The sequence below is a fragment of the Gobius niger genome, assembly GCF_951799975.1.
Source record: "Gobius niger genome assembly, chromosome: 19".
In the NCBI taxonomy this organism is placed as follows: Eukaryota; Metazoa; Chordata; class Actinopteri; order Gobiiformes; family Gobiidae; genus Gobius; species Gobius niger.
Window position 1 is genome coordinate 11944335 of NC_136870.1, and position 15424 is coordinate 11959758.

The window sequence follows — 15424 nt, forward strand, 5'->3', positions numbered from 1 at the left end:
ATGTATAGTCCCAAAGTGGAATCACATACAGTGGAGCCTAAAGCCTGTGACACCTGCAGCTCAGTGACCTTCAAGGCCCAATAGAGTCCCATTCCCTCACCAGACTCTCAAATTAGATTTGAAAAGATCATCAACATAAATTTAAAAGAGAGGGAGCCACATGGAAAGAGAGAAAGTGAATACTAAACAGCCTCAGAGAGAGGATTTAGTGTGAAAGGAAGTGGATGTGGAGAGCTGATTGTGTTTCAATGGACAGATGAGTAAGAGACAGTAAAGGAATGACAGAACACTGATGTGAATCTCTCCAATCAAAGAGAGGAAGTGCCGCAGTGGGCACCAGCGTGAGAGTGGTAAAAAGCATTAGAAGAAGGTGTAAGGGGAGCAAGGAGTAAGTGATATGACTTAGAGCTTGTAGGAGCCAATATTAGCCCTGCAGGCGTTTTGCATGCACAGCGACGCGTTATGCTCTCCTTTAACGGGACCCTAGTGGCGCTGTGTTTACTGCGGCACCATCCAGAAGAGCTTTATCATTACAGTATTACCACAGCCCTGCCTGGCTCTCTGTCACCATGACAACCACTGCGTTAGCCTCTGCTTTCAGGCACCAAGGACAGGAGGACTAAACCAAATACTGCTACAGCTGGCACAAAAGGCTGCAGAGAGAGGAGCACTCACCACATTCTAAACATCTGACCTGTTTGCCAATTACCAAACGAGAGATTTAAATGTGTATTTTTTAAAGTCAGCATTAGGTGACCTTGACTAGACACACATACAATTAGTCCGCTCCTTTGTTCTAAAGGAGGTGATAAACGGCAACTACTTAAATGCACTCAGTCTTTCCCAGAGGGCAAAGCGATTGGGTGACCATTGTTGCAGAGTCAGCAAAGATAAGAAGACACTGAAGAATTATCTGAAATTAGTTTTTGAATGAGGCATAAAAATGATCATTGAAACATACATACATTTCTGTGGCCCTTAAAAAAAAGAGAAGCAACACACGTTTAACCTTGAGTGAATTAAATTAAACTTATCTTATTTTTGTTTGACCATTTTTGCATTGAAATATTATGGTTGTTGATTGACACTATAGCATCTATTAAGCATGTAAGATAGCATTGTTTAAGATATATTTAGCCAGTGAGCTTTGTATAAGTATAAAATGGACAATTTGTCACAATCTATAAACAGGCCTGAGGTAGCACTGCACAATGTCACCTAATTGTTGCAAGCATGTTGTTTGAAAGTGTTACGCCCCAAGGCTCTGCGGCCACCTCACCCTCAGGATAAATACCATCGAATATACAGTATAGAGGGCGGGACACATGAGAGACCCTACAACAAAAGGACAGAGGGAGGATTATGGCAAAAATCAAAGCGCAGCGAGTTATGAATGGGGAACGGATGAAATGAATGTACAGACTGCATGACTGAATCTCACGTGGTAGAAACAACCCACACCGTTTCCTCAAAGGGCGGCACATCACTGCACCAGGGTCTGAATGACGAGAGGCAGAGGAAATGGCCAGAAAGATATAATTAGCTTCCGTTCTGGGAAATCCTTGTGTTTTTACATTTGATGCAGACTAAGGTCAATGATCTTGGAGCGTATCCTGGCACATTTCAATCACAACACTGGCTTGTGTTTTAGAGATTCCCTGAATGACTCAACTCCCTGCTACGCCCCCCCACCATCACGCACACACACACATCCTGCAGCGTTTCCTTCTCGCTGCAGCACTGTCGAGCGTTTGCGGAGTGTGGAGTGATTTCTGTGCGGGAAAGTCGACCAAACGCACGTCCTTTGCCTTTCATCTGCTTGGTATTCTGACCAGATTACTGCAGCATGCCATGTCCTTGTGACGACGCCCCCCCTTTTACTGCCGATACCCATTTTCCTTTTCAATCCCCCCCTCCACCCTTTTCCCGTCTCTCCTCTCCTGTCCTGTCTGCAACGGTCCGCGACACGAGGACAAGTTTAGCAAGACTGCTGATCACTGACTAGTCACAGAGCGATCAGTCAGGGGAATCAAACACACTACAGTTTTCAACCAAACAATAGATGCAACTAATTTGTTCCGAAATGCAATGAGAAAGCACAATGAAGTAAAGATTTTAATATAAGGGTAGTCCTTGCTCTATTCAGTTTCCTTTTTCCCTTTTGAACGGGACAGGCAACCATAAGGAAGCAGATGGTTACAAAGGAATGATAACAGTGTTGTTTTCCAACGTCAGTTTAATGAGCAGGAATAGTGTAAAAGTACAACACCACTGTGTAGCAACTGAGGACTTGTAAAGAGCAGTACTTGTAATGCATGTTGGTGTTCTAGCCATCAGCTAATTAGGAAAGCACATTTTACGGTGAGCACATGTGAGCAAGTGATCGGCAGGGTTATGCATTGAGGCGTGTCACTAGAGGTGATATATCTGGACACTGTTACTGTGATCACTTGGCAGAATGCTTTATGGACAACTACACTTACTGAGTGCAGGCCGCAGAGGTGAGTGTGCTGGTGATTTATACTGCAGGAGGCTGGACATGTGAAGCATAATGTTGTTCAGTTGGGGAAAGTCGCTCCTGTTTGTCTGGACAAACGCTTTTTAGACACGAACTTAGGGTGAAATTATTTTACTTTTAAGATCAAGATGGTCTGCTCTTGATGTAGTATTAGTAACATTTTTAGATACGTGTTCCTGTACAATATGAGGCCAGTTAGCAACTCAGGTTATTCACAGACAAAGTGCTTTGTTAAGTAATACTCGAGCCCCCCGTGTGCTTTGGTGAGATTTACCCACTACTGTAATGTGCTCTGGCACAGTTGGTAGAGCTTCGTTGGTGCCAATGTCCAGAATTCTAATGCACACAAAATGTCAAGGGTGTTACCACAGTCTCCAAGGGTTGGAGGAATTGACTGTCTGTACAGTGGTATGGGGCGCTGATTCAGCACTTAACCAGCAAATGGACCAAGGGATAAGAGGAGGAAGATAGTTTAGAAGGGCACACTGACAAGCAGAGAGGTTTCTGGAGGGATAGGAAAGCCATTTTTGCAACATAATCATAAAATGTGCTAAATGCCTCAGGCTGGAGTATTACAGACAACCAGTATAGTCATCAAGTTTTGTCTAAGGTGGCAGCAAATCAATAACATTCCTTTACTGCTTTTTCCGCCCTGAAAATGCTTGTTGTCTCTGTCCTTGTTATGAGAGACATCAAGGATTTCTGCCAACATACAGCTCTCCGATTACAGGGCAATGCATACAGAGACTTCGAGGAGGCAAACACAATATAAGGACGCCAGCGGGACAAAGCACTGTCAGGGAAAACTGAAACAGAACAGGATCCATTTACCGAGCGAAGGTTCAGGAAAGTGAGGCAGAGGGAGAACTGTTTAACTTTACAAACTTGGTGAGCATCTAAGAATATCAGCTGCTATCTATTTTGTCTATCTGAGGGTGTGACGATATTTGCAGTCCTAGTCTACATGCTGCATAGACCCAACCTTTATCATTCTAGCACAGGAAATGGAGTCGCTTCTCCGCCTCACAATAAAATAGGGCCTTCGCCCCTTTCTCCGCTATTTTCAGATACAGTCCACTGGGACGGACATGGAATGGAAGTTAGAAATGAGCCTTTCAGCAAGACCATGGGTTGAGTGGGAAATACAGGGCAATAGAGAGCTTGTGCACTTTAAAAACATTCACCGAAAAGAGTCGTTAAAATCATTCACAAAACCAGGCCTCAGGTTTTAGATCTGGACACATATTCCCTTTTCCAATGTCATCAATACTGTATTTGTATGGTCTAGTCTACATATTGCTATAATTGCCAGATTTCAATAATAGTTTGATGATTACAAAAATCAATTCTCTAAAAACTCCGCAGATCCTGTTCTCTCAAGACACTTGTGGTCTAGTCTAGACCCATTTAGTCCAAATCCTCTCAAGTGACCTGCTCTGTTCTGCTCCCATTGAAAGACACATTAACATCACAATATTCTATGGGCTTGTCGTGCCTGTTGCAATTTATATATTAACACATTTTTACACATTGCTTTCTGAGTGTCCCCATCTGAGAGTTTAACCTAGAATTCTTGAATCTAACAATAACATGCTCAGCTAGTAAAAATGATGACGGCGGTAATGCATTATTTTACTTCGTGTTTTTTAACTATCCCATTAAAGCGGTTAATGGTTGGCTATAATTGGCTGACTTTGCCACAATCACCTTCACCACATCCTGTGACACACTCGATGAGTTTGAACTGCTTTGGGGCAAACGAAAATGGTGCACACACAAAAATCTCACAAGACCAAGCAGCATGACCTGTATATCGTAAACTGAATTCCTAATACAGCACAAATCAGGAGGACGATCATGTTAAAAATAGAGTCTCCCTCCAGACTGAATAACCTTAAATATAAGTTTCTAAATCCTCCCTGAACATTGAGGTCACATGTTTCCTCGTTTTTAAGCAATGCCATCCAAACTGTGCCAAAGGGTTTTGCTTGTCACCTTGTACGTACACATATCAATACATATTTTTCTATTTTCTGACAAGCTCAATGATTTTCTATATATACTGTAAGTGGCATGAAGTTCTGAAACCTTTCATGGAGGGGTAGGTCATTTTTGTGTTTATGGCCGCAATGAACACTGTGGTAAAGGAGAAAACGAGACAGTAAACGATAAACCCAAACCTGTGACCTTCAGGGGGTAAAAGCGGGATGGGTATCGGGGCAGAGGAGAAGGGACACAGTGTTGGCCCGTTACGAAAACGAGTGTGGGTTTCGAACAGGCACACGACGTCCGATTTGGAGGGGCACCGGGGCATCTTGTACATGCTGAGCTACAAATGGTGCTTTGTCGGGAGAATGCTGACGAAGACAACTGTGCCCTTCTGGTGTGAAAGTGACCAAAACACAGCCTGTACCTGTGGGACAGCACTGGAGAGCTACATGTAGATGAAGTCTAAGTGCTATTAAATATGAAATGGTTGTTGTGGTCCGTAATTGTAAGTAGTGTTGTTCTGTTTCAAAACATTGGGGATTATTTTAGCCAAGAGAAACATAAGGAGGAGGAGCAAGTTGAAACATATAATTACACAAGACTAGAAATCCCTTAAAATGCTAAGAGAAAATGTTTCTTTTGCATGCAGTGAACTAAATTTAGTAAGAACAATAGATCCGAATGGAAGAAAAACTAGCAATCTTCAATGAACTCTAAAGGAAACCTGAACTTATTTTTCCAAAGCCATGTAAAACTGGCTTTAAAGTGATAAAGCTTTTACTCACTGCCTTCTTGTCTACACCATGTAGTCCCGAGACGACCACATGTTATCCTGTGACTGTCATACCCAGTTTAGCTCTAAATATAAAGTGATGGCACTGAATTCGATAACACAAGTTCACTGTCACTGATCAATTCTTTCTTTTGTGTGGTCTTCAAAAAACATTTAAAGCAGCACACTGGGAAACGCAAACAAATGCACATGCCATAAAACATGCCTCAATCAAAAGCTGCCACACGTGATGTATGGCAGCCCTTTGCTGCAGGAAAAGATCTAATGTCAAAGCAGTCGTGGATCAATAAGGAAATCAGATACGAAATGTATTGTATAACACCTCATCAAGCAGAAACATGCACCCATAAATTACCCATGTGGCACACTTGTCTTACTTTTTATTATTTAACCTTTATTTAACCAGTAAAGTCCCACTGAGATTAAAAACCTCTTTTTCAAGGGAGTCCTGGCCAAGAGGCAGCAAAAGATACAGTTACAGAATTACACATAACAATTTATTTAGATGAAGCACTGCAGAGATTTATATAATCTTACTTTGGAAGAAAAAAAAAAAAGAAAAAAAAATCTGCAAGTTTTATATAAATGTCCTACACAGTTACAGTTGCATTTTTTAATGTTAAATTGAGATGAAATCAGGACATATTTAACAATTTTTGCATAAAATTAACACTTTCCTTCCACTGGTATCTGTTCTTTTGTTATTGAGAAAGGTGTTGGGAAAAGGGAATGGCTTAAAAAACAGACTAAAAGAGCAGATAATCAATATTATATCAATCAATGGGCAGGCAGGAGAACAGGCGCTGTAGATTGGATGGCTCATGCCTCCTCAGATAATCGAAAATGCTTAGACGAGGGTCCCCACCCCCATCATGTTATGTCTTTCTCTGCGTTCACATCTTCTTCCGAAGTATCCACTCTACTGTCTCCTTATTTCTCCTCTTCCCGATTGCTCCCTTTTTTTTTTTCATTTCGCAATCTCTCTCCCCTTTTTTCCTCCTCCTTCCCCCTTCGCTCTTGCCTGTATCTATCGCTCCTCTCCAGCACTCCCCCTCCCTCCTCTCTTCTCCCGTGTCTACTGCAGCAGAAACGCCAGTACAGACACCAGCATGTGTGCGTTTCCTACCCAGCTACTACGATGCGTCCCAAGGAGGATGGCCGCTCTCTGCCATGAGCCCAAGAGTTGATTTTTTTTTTCATCAAAAGGGAAAAGCTTTGATCAAAACAATGATTGCTAATGAGCTGTAACATAGCCACCCAAACAAAATACGTCCTTATCCTAATCATTAACTATCCACTCATGTCTCCCTAAATACAGTCCATCCTCACTCCCTGTCAGTCTGGTTATGCTATTCCCTTTTGCTCAGATGGGACACTTAAAGTGGGGCGATTTCTCTGTTTGACTCATAGAACACATCGCAAATATAGGGCTGAGACTCACTGATAAAGCCAGTGCCACTCTGCCTAGCCCCAATATGCCATGGCCTCCTCACGCTCCAAGTGAACCAGTGATGGATAGTGTATGATTCATGAAGCCACTGGAACCAGCAGCTGTGGTGTTAAACTGTACATTACATAATTTACAGCTTCCAGGCAAAGAGGCGGCAGGTACTGTCGTTAGTATTCAAGGTATGGCACTGCTGCAAACCTTCTTTAAGTCTCACAATCTGCCTGAAGCACAAGCATTTCTTACTTTCTTTGTGCCATTCCCATCTACATACTTCATTGGCTTACTGTGAGATAGTTTCTGCTTGTGAGGTGGGGGCAGAGAGAGGGGTGGGTTATTGCAGGAAATCAATGTGATTGGAATAAGAGTGACATGAATCCCGTCCTGTCTTGTCCTAAGCTCGATACAGTGGATCAAATGACTGGAACCCGAACTGCCTGTCACATTTTTGACATTTTATTTCTTTTCTTTACGGGAAAATGATAACCTGAATCTAGCAAGAGAAGATGCCACAAAGCATTTCATTCATTGTATGTTTCATTGTCTGGTTTTATGCTGAATATTCAGCATCTTCATAAGGGACTAAATAAGTGAATGCGACAACAAAGCTGTAGTGATCAAGCAGCTGGATTTGGGCTAAAACAGAGAGCAGCTCGGTGCTGCTGTTTTCATGTCTCCAGCATCAAACAGCTATTTGGAGGATACTTGTTACTCATACACCTGTGCGATCAAATGCCATCAAAGGTTTGCTTTCAAGAGGGAAATCATTAACTATTTAGGACCAAAACAATAAGAAGGGACCCCATCAACCACAGAGACAAGTTACACAGCGGGATGCCTTCAAATGGGACAAGAGTGTGTGACAGTCACTATCAAGGGCGAATGTAGGGAAAGGCATTGCTTGAGTGCAAAGATGTACTAATAAATAACGTGAAATACGACACGTCGTAAACTGACAAATATGCGCTAATGAAGGCGTTTGAATGCACGCGATTCAGGCGCGCGTCGGTTGCCGCGTTTGGAGCCAGATGTGTGTTGAAGCCAGGATAGGAATTATGACTGCAATAAAAATGCATTCAGTGCTGGCTTGTGGAGGACACTATATCAAATATAAGACATGATGTGTTTGAAAATGGGTTTTATCTACCAATACTTCAGTCAGTGCCGTCCCCACGTTTTCTTGTGCCATGAGCATTATTTATTCACTGTGAGTAAGTCTATTGGTTGGCTCTGAGGCAGGGATGACACACGTGTAAGCAGTGGTGCGCTAATTAGCACTTTCACTGCAGTAACCTGCTAGCATCATCATCATCATCATCATCATCATCATCATCATCATCATCATCATCATCATCATCAGTAAGCCTGAGTTTGGAAGTTGTCATGGTAGGACAGTAGTTATAAGACACTGAAAAGTAGCCTACTCACCCGGGCATACTTGGAGGAGTAAGGGTCTTCAAAAAGTGCCCATATTTTAGGCTGCCAGGTCTTCCAGAATCCTGCTTTCCTGGCATCCTCCTGCATACATAGTCTTTTCAAGTCTCCGTCCGCTCCTCCTAGCGCTGGGTCGTCATCCGGTGCGTCCGGTTCTGGTGTCTCAAAGCTGTCCAACGCCTCCTCCGCGTCTCGATGTTGGCGGTAGTTCATCCAGCAACACGCCTCCACGTCCGTCTCGTCGATCCCCCAAAAGGCGAGCTCCTCCTCGAACAGTGGGCCGCACACATCGTTGGGACAGTGCAACTTTCCTGTTCGGTAATAGTTGAGGATGAACGAGAAGACGGATGGATGACGGTCAAAGAAAAACTCGTCCAATTTGGGGTCATAGTCGAAGTTGCTGAATGCGTCCGGTTCCGTGAGCCACGACAAGCGCGTCCCGGGCAACGTCTTTAGGGTGCTCCGGTAAGTCTCATGGCGAACCCCGCCGCAGTTTATGACTATTTTCTCGCTTTCCGACGGACAAGTCATGTCTGCGCTGTAACATGCTTTGTTGGACGACTTGTTCCCACCCTTGCGCCCTTTGAAAGAGGATACACACACCGAACTGAGCATAGAGGACCGAGGGGGGAGGGAGAGAGGATGCGAGAAAATCGAGGGAGGAGGAGGGAGGAGTCTGAGGAGTCTGCGGGAGAGAAAAGGCAAAGAAATGTTTTCAGCGAGAAATACTGTGTATTTGAATCAACAATTAATGCACCTGCAGTCTGGATACATCCAGGACTATAGCTCATAAGAAACACGTTGATACATGTTGCAGAGGAAAACAGCAAAAGTTTATAAACATGCATTACCTAGCAACAGAACAGGTGCATGGCTCATGACTCAGCATCTCCATAAAACAATGAAAACATTTGTCATGAGGTGCCATAATGTTGGTAAAGAACACTGACTCTGAACATAGCACATAGAGAGATTGTGGAAATTAATTAGCACCTTCATTAACTACACAAGACTTTCTGCAGGCTTCTGCAGTGGCTTTTGAAAGAGTGTCAATAATTCCCTTTAAATGAGTTTAAAGTATGTGGGTATAAAATATATATTATTAGTTGCCAACGCTCTGCAAACCTGTCTGTGCTGTTGGCATTAATGAGATGTATGTCACAATGCCATCCAGTACATTCATCTTTAGGGATATCCTCAACACTGCCCCCTCCTCAGTGCCGCCTTGTGTAAAAAGTGTGACTTTCCATGTTCATCTCCCTTTCACTCATTAGCTCGAGCCCTCACCTTTTGCCAACAATCTCTAAACTGATCCAGTTGATCCTCAAATCCTCTGCCTAATTAGGCCACTGGTCTCCTCATTCCTGCTCCTCTTCCTCACCTGCACTGAGCCTTTTCTGCTCTTTCCTTTTTTACCCAGTATGACTAAAGCATCTTCTTCATCTTTGCCTCCAGAACGGAGCACTGACGTAAGGTGGCGCAGCTCGCCGTGTGTGTTAATTGCCTCCCGAGAGTGCAGTGTCCGCACTAATGTTAGATCTCCTCAATCAGTCGACACACACTGCTGCTGCAGCCTCTGCAATGTGCAAGTGGAGGCATGGACAGAGGAAAAGGGGGTTTCATACATAACATGGGAAGCAGTGAGTAAAACTGAAGTAGGAGCAGAGAATGGGGACATAGAGGAGGTGCTGTGTGTTTTTAGCTTCTTGGCCGCTTAGTAAAGGCTGTATAATATTGTCTGGTAATGGAGCAGAGGAGGAAGAGGGGGAAGGAAGCGCACAATGAGAGCGGGAGAGGGGGTAGTGAGAGGAGGCAGCGAAAAACTAGAGTGTGCTATAAAAGTGAATGAATTCTGCTGCAGTAAAAGCTCCAGTCGCTGCCGTTTCCCTCAGCAACATCTTTCCATTGTAAACTCTGAACAACATTCCTTTACAGTCCCCAGTGCGCCACAGGGCTCCTTCTGTGTATGTTCTTAACCTTTTTTCTTCTCTCGACACTGAAATGCACCACTTCCACGCCGACCCCCTCCTCCTCCTCTTCTCACCCGAACTCTCTCTCCCCCCTCCCCGCGCTCTCCTCTTCCGCATAAAGGACTCACATTTCATTGAAAGGGGGAGAACCGAGGCTTCACATCGCTCCTCTTCCTCATCTCACAACAATGTCTTAGTCTTATCATAAACTGCCTTCTTGTTTAGTGCCTCATCCTTTCCACTTCATTTTTAGCGCCTCCTGTTTCTCTGCTCCATACTGTCCCATTGCAACTCACTTTGACCAACTCTCTACTCTCTGCACTTCTCTTTTTTTTTCTTTGTGGCATCTAGGACACTGCAGTCTTTCTGTCGTTTTGTGTTTTGCCTTTTGCGATGGTTCATTCTCTCTATTTCACTGGGAATTTCTTTTTGTTTAAAAAGTTTGTCGTCTCTCATGTGTTCATTTGAGGGCTTTTTGTTGTTTTGTTTTTTCAGTTATGTTGTGACGATTATAATTCTTTTTCGTGTGGATCTCAGGGAAAGCTATGCTGCGCTGAGGTAAGGCAACACAATGCATGGGTCAAAAAATTTCACAACTTTTCCCCAACTATCGCAAATTTGAACTGGCGTAAACCTGCTGATTTAAGTCATTTCACTTTGGCAGTTAAAGTGGCATGTGTTTTTACAGTTAAGTCTCAGCTTGCGAAGGCATGACTACAGCAAGAGTAAGTTTAGCCAAACTCTTGAGAAAGTGCTGTGACTCATTCAGACTGAGAGCAGTGATTTCCTGCAGCGCTGCTCGAGTTGTGGGACAGCTCGAGTTTCAGCACCACGGACAGCTCCACTCACTCCCTCCTCCATCCAAACTTTTTCCAACTGTTTTTCTCCTGAACTACTTTTTTTGTCCTAATTATTTTTAAATTTCCTGCTCATCCTATTGCACTGGGCAGCTCTCCTTGGAGCCAATCTCTTAAATTTTTAATAGCCGGACGGCCACAAGTCTGTAAATGTGGTTAAATGCTTTTGTTCCTCCTAAGAGCCTGATGTTTATCGATTTTATCAATTCACATGAGTGTCGTCATATGATTGTAATTTAATTAGGAAATTACTTTGGGGCTGGTACTGAACACTAGAAGTTAAATAGGAATGTGATTTAGTCTGAAGCTTTAGTAAACAGAAGGTAAGGATATTTCCTTTAGCCTCAGCTCTTGGATCACTAGCTGCTGCAATGCAGGTGCCTTATAATAGCATAGGATCAGAGGCAAAGATGGAGAAAAGGAAAAAGAAGGGGGGAAAAGACGCAGCATTTCTCTCCATGGCCACCATGTCCTGCGCCACTGCTGCTACACACACCAGAGAGCTGGAGTGCACACTCACCTGGCCAAAACCAAAAGCTCTAAAACATATTTGAAAGGCAAATGAGGCTTAGTGCTGCTAAAGATTAACTGGAATACTGTGCTAGTAGCTGCAGATCAAGGTTTTGAGAAAGCTCCGGAGCTGCACTGACGCTAATATATATTAGCAGAAACACTGCAGCAAGAAGGAGGGGGGGAGAGCATAGGATTATGGGATGCATCGACTGGTGTGAGGTACCAGCAATAGTGACTGGGGGAGGGGAGGAGGAGAAGAGAGAGGGAAGGCAGGGAGGAATTTGGAGGAGTGCTGACAATGCGGAACAGAACGAGCTGTTGGCAGGAAGAGCAAAGACACAAAAAAAACAATCACAGAAGGTGGGAAAGATGGACAGGGACGCAGTGGAAAGTGCTGCAGTGGAAGTGGGTCTGTGGCAGAAAACAAGTGCAGAGCTGTTTCAGAGATGTACAGCTGAGCAGAATAGTAAATGTTGCATTTAGAAGAGGAGGGGGCTCTGCGCAGAGGAGATGTTGGGGTGTGCTAGACAGAGAAAGCACTACAATTACGTATGTGCTCCCGGTGCACACTTGCCTTTTCCCCTCCAGCTTCCTCATCAAAAGATGTAACCACAAGGCTTCATGCTGTTTCCCCCTCCTGCCCCCTCCCTCCTCCCGAGCACCTTATCTCTCTGCTCTTCCCCTTTCTCCTCAGATACAGACTCATCCCCTGTGCTAAAGAGACCCCAGCAGGACATACCACGGCACTGCAACGCGGCAGGACGGAGCACTGCGGTCAAACCCCCCCTCTCGCGCCTTCCCCTTCTTTCCTCCTGTAGTCACACGCTGCACAGGGCCGTCACTGCACCTCACGCCAGCGTTACAGCACGAAGAGGGTGTGAGGTACTAGCAAAACGCGTGGGCGGATGAATCAATAGGAGAATGGAAATGCATGAATGGATCAGGGCTAATGCAGGGACTTAGACGTTACAGAGCACAGAGAAAAAAAGGAAAGAGGGGAGGGAGGTTCTTCTAATCATAAGGCTCGACCTGTTGCCAATTCCCACAACGTGAATTAAATAAGCAATCAATTAAGCAAGCACAATGGCTGATAAATTCCCAAAGCATTTCCAGAGGGAAGAACCCTGTAGCCTAAGGGAGCGACACATCCCTGGGGGGTCTTGAGCCCTGTGTATATTGGCCTATCATCCCCCCTTCTTCCCTGGTGGGATGCTGCCAGTGCTGCTACTCACACTTCTGTCATCCCCTACAGCCACTTTTTTTTTTCTTTTTTTAAATACAGGATGAGAAAAGCCATTATGCCTTGCCAGAGCTTTTACCCGGCTGGAGAGATGATTAATACATAAGGCCACTTTCAGGAATAGGCCAGCAGAAATGAAGCTTGTAATGGAGCCCTGAAAAGCCGGTCCAGGGGCTGGAGCGAAACCCCTTCGGATGGGGAAGGATTTATTAACAATGGAAGGTTACATTACTGTTTGGATATACGGTGATAACAAGAATGGTGTACGGTGTCACGTCAGGGGAAGTATTTGGGGTCAAAGGCCTCAGCCTGACCCATAGACCTTGCCCTCTTCGGTGATTTAAAGCTGCCTTTTAATGACGCTGCTTTTACCGCTCATTCGGGTCCATTATGATGTAGCAATGCCAGACTGGAGGCGCTGCGTTACAACAGTGTCTGACCCAAGAAGCAAAAGGCAACTTGGCAACGCACACAACACCAGACGGGAGTGTTAAAGCTGGGACAGACGGCGTAAAATGACAAGTTTTTGGCCTGGCACGAGGTGAGGCCCAAGGTCGAGGGGGGGGGGGGTTTGTGGGAACGCGAACGGCCAAGCAGCATCAGATGGTCGTAAATTAGTTGAAGGACAGGACAGCGGAGAGGAAAAGTTGTACGCGGGGGGGGGGGGGGGAGCATGGGGTCAGGGAGGCAGTAACGTGCACACCAGCAGCACACAGCGGCGACACAACAAGACACGTAATTCAATCTCTGCCTCAAAATAGATTTATTCCCCCGCCGACACCGCCTCCCCAGCCCCATCACCGCCACATAAACAGCCTCCCCATCCAACTCCATTCATGTCAAAGGAACCATCTCATCCTCCTCTCTTTTTCTCTGTTTCTGAAGGAGAGGGGGGGGTGGGGGGATGGAAAGGGTGTTTTCTGGGTTACCCTAAGTTCTAAAAATAGCAGCAGCTGTAGTTTATAATGCAGGATTGAGAGTGCGGGGGGGAGGAGGGAGGGAGGAAGAGGAGGTGTCAGGGGTAGGGGGGGGTTGAGGAAGAAGCTGCAAATGGAGGAGGCAGAAGAGAATGGAGGAGTTTTTTTTGCACCGGGAGCTTCGGGGAGTGGAGATGAGAGACGCGGGGTTATGAAACTGGAGCCATGTGCGTGTGTGCGCGCGCCGCTGCAGGGTAATGCGGATACAGTGCCCAGGTGATGGGAGGTCTAGACACCTTCAGATGGAACCTGCCGGCCGCCGTGTGCTTTCTGCCTGTTCCACTTCAATGCCTCCTTTCGCATCTTTCTCTCTCTGTCCATCCTCTGTGTCCAGGCTTCCTGCATATGTCAAGGCCTTCACTTTGTTACCCCACACATAAACACACACACACACACAGAGAGAGACGACTGGCTGCACATGCAAAAGGGGGGGGGGGGAGAAAAAAAAACAAGAATACACACAGTAATGGAGACAGTTACTCATGCAGACAGACACTAGCTGATGCCAAGGATTGACTTCTCTCCAAGGCATGCTCTGGACTACTGCTGAGGATGAGGAAACACCCACCATTTGTGCTATGAGTGTTATTTCTACACACACACACACACAAAACACACACACACACACAGTGAAGAGAAAGGGCACTGATCTGTTGGCACACGGCGCATTAATAAAACGCTGGTGGAGAGCTATAAAGTCCACCTCGGAACAATTCGCATCAGGCCAAAGGGAAACCGAGCAAAAAAAAAAAAGGAAAAAATGAAGAAGATACTTGTTGAATGTAAGGTGCCGTCTTTCTGTTACCTCTCCAGCTAACGCACGGCCTGGTCGCACGGTTAACCGGGACACACACACAACATATACACAGACACGATTCATATACTCACTTGGTACGTTTCGAGCGCGCGCAGAAACACGCACATAGAGCTTAATCTCAGAATGTAGTTTTCTTTGTTTGCTCGCTCTCTCTCTCTCTCTTTTTTTTTTTTTTTTTTTTCTTTTTTAGATATCAGAGTAATCCACTTTGAGGCATTCAGTTGTGTTTGCTTTCCCCCTTTCGGAATAAATAAGATGGCATTTGTGTTGGTTGGTTGGGTGGCGGGGGCATGGGGGGGGGGGAGTGGGATAAAAACGTACTAGCGCGCTGGAAATCTCGTTATAGGCGAATGTTACTTATGGTCATGCTGCTGCCGCTGCTGCCGCTGCTGCTGTTGCTGCTGTTGCTGCTGTTTGCTGGAGAGATGATGGCAAAAGCAAATTGATGTGATGAAGCAAGAAGTCCCCCCTGTTTTTGTTAGGGGAAAAAATATTGTTGCTTTTTTTTTTTTCCTTTCTTTTCTTTCTTTCTTTCTCTCTCTTTCCTCCTCCTCCCCTGTCGCTTCTCTTGTCTCCCACCTCTTTTGTTATTGCCCAAAAAAAGAAAGAAGTGGCAGCCTTTGCAATAGTGTCTCTCTACGCTTCCAGGCGCGGGGTGTAGCTACCATTCAGCCGCTTCCTGTCGTCTCCTCCCGCTTCCAAAACGCTTCAGATGAGACGCAGGCTGTAGACGGACGCGCGCGCTCTCTCTCTCTCTCTCTCTTTCTCTCTTTCTGTGCCTTGGATCCCTCTGTTGCCTTCGCTCTGTTCCTTCGGAGGAGCGTCACCTTCTGCACTATTTTTTCCCCTCCGCGCTCCCCTCAGACGAT

At 45.2% G+C, this 15424-nt stretch overlaps 1 protein-coding gene across 1 annotated transcript in view; it reads right to left on the minus strand.

Moving 5' to 3' along the window:
• The window catches only part of kcnc3b (potassium voltage-gated channel, Shaw-related subfamily, member 3b), a 28378-nt gene extending 13593 nt beyond the window's left edge, over positions 1-14785 (minus strand). The window contains 3 exon segments of the mRNA XM_079577395.1: positions 8176-8811; positions 8813-8866; positions 14627-14785. Of these exon segments, the coding sequence (XP_079433521.1) occupies positions 8176-8811; positions 8813-8866; positions 14627-14662 (726 nt within the window). The 5' untranslated portion in view covers positions 14663-14785.
• Positions 14786-15424: the final 639 nt, after the last annotated feature.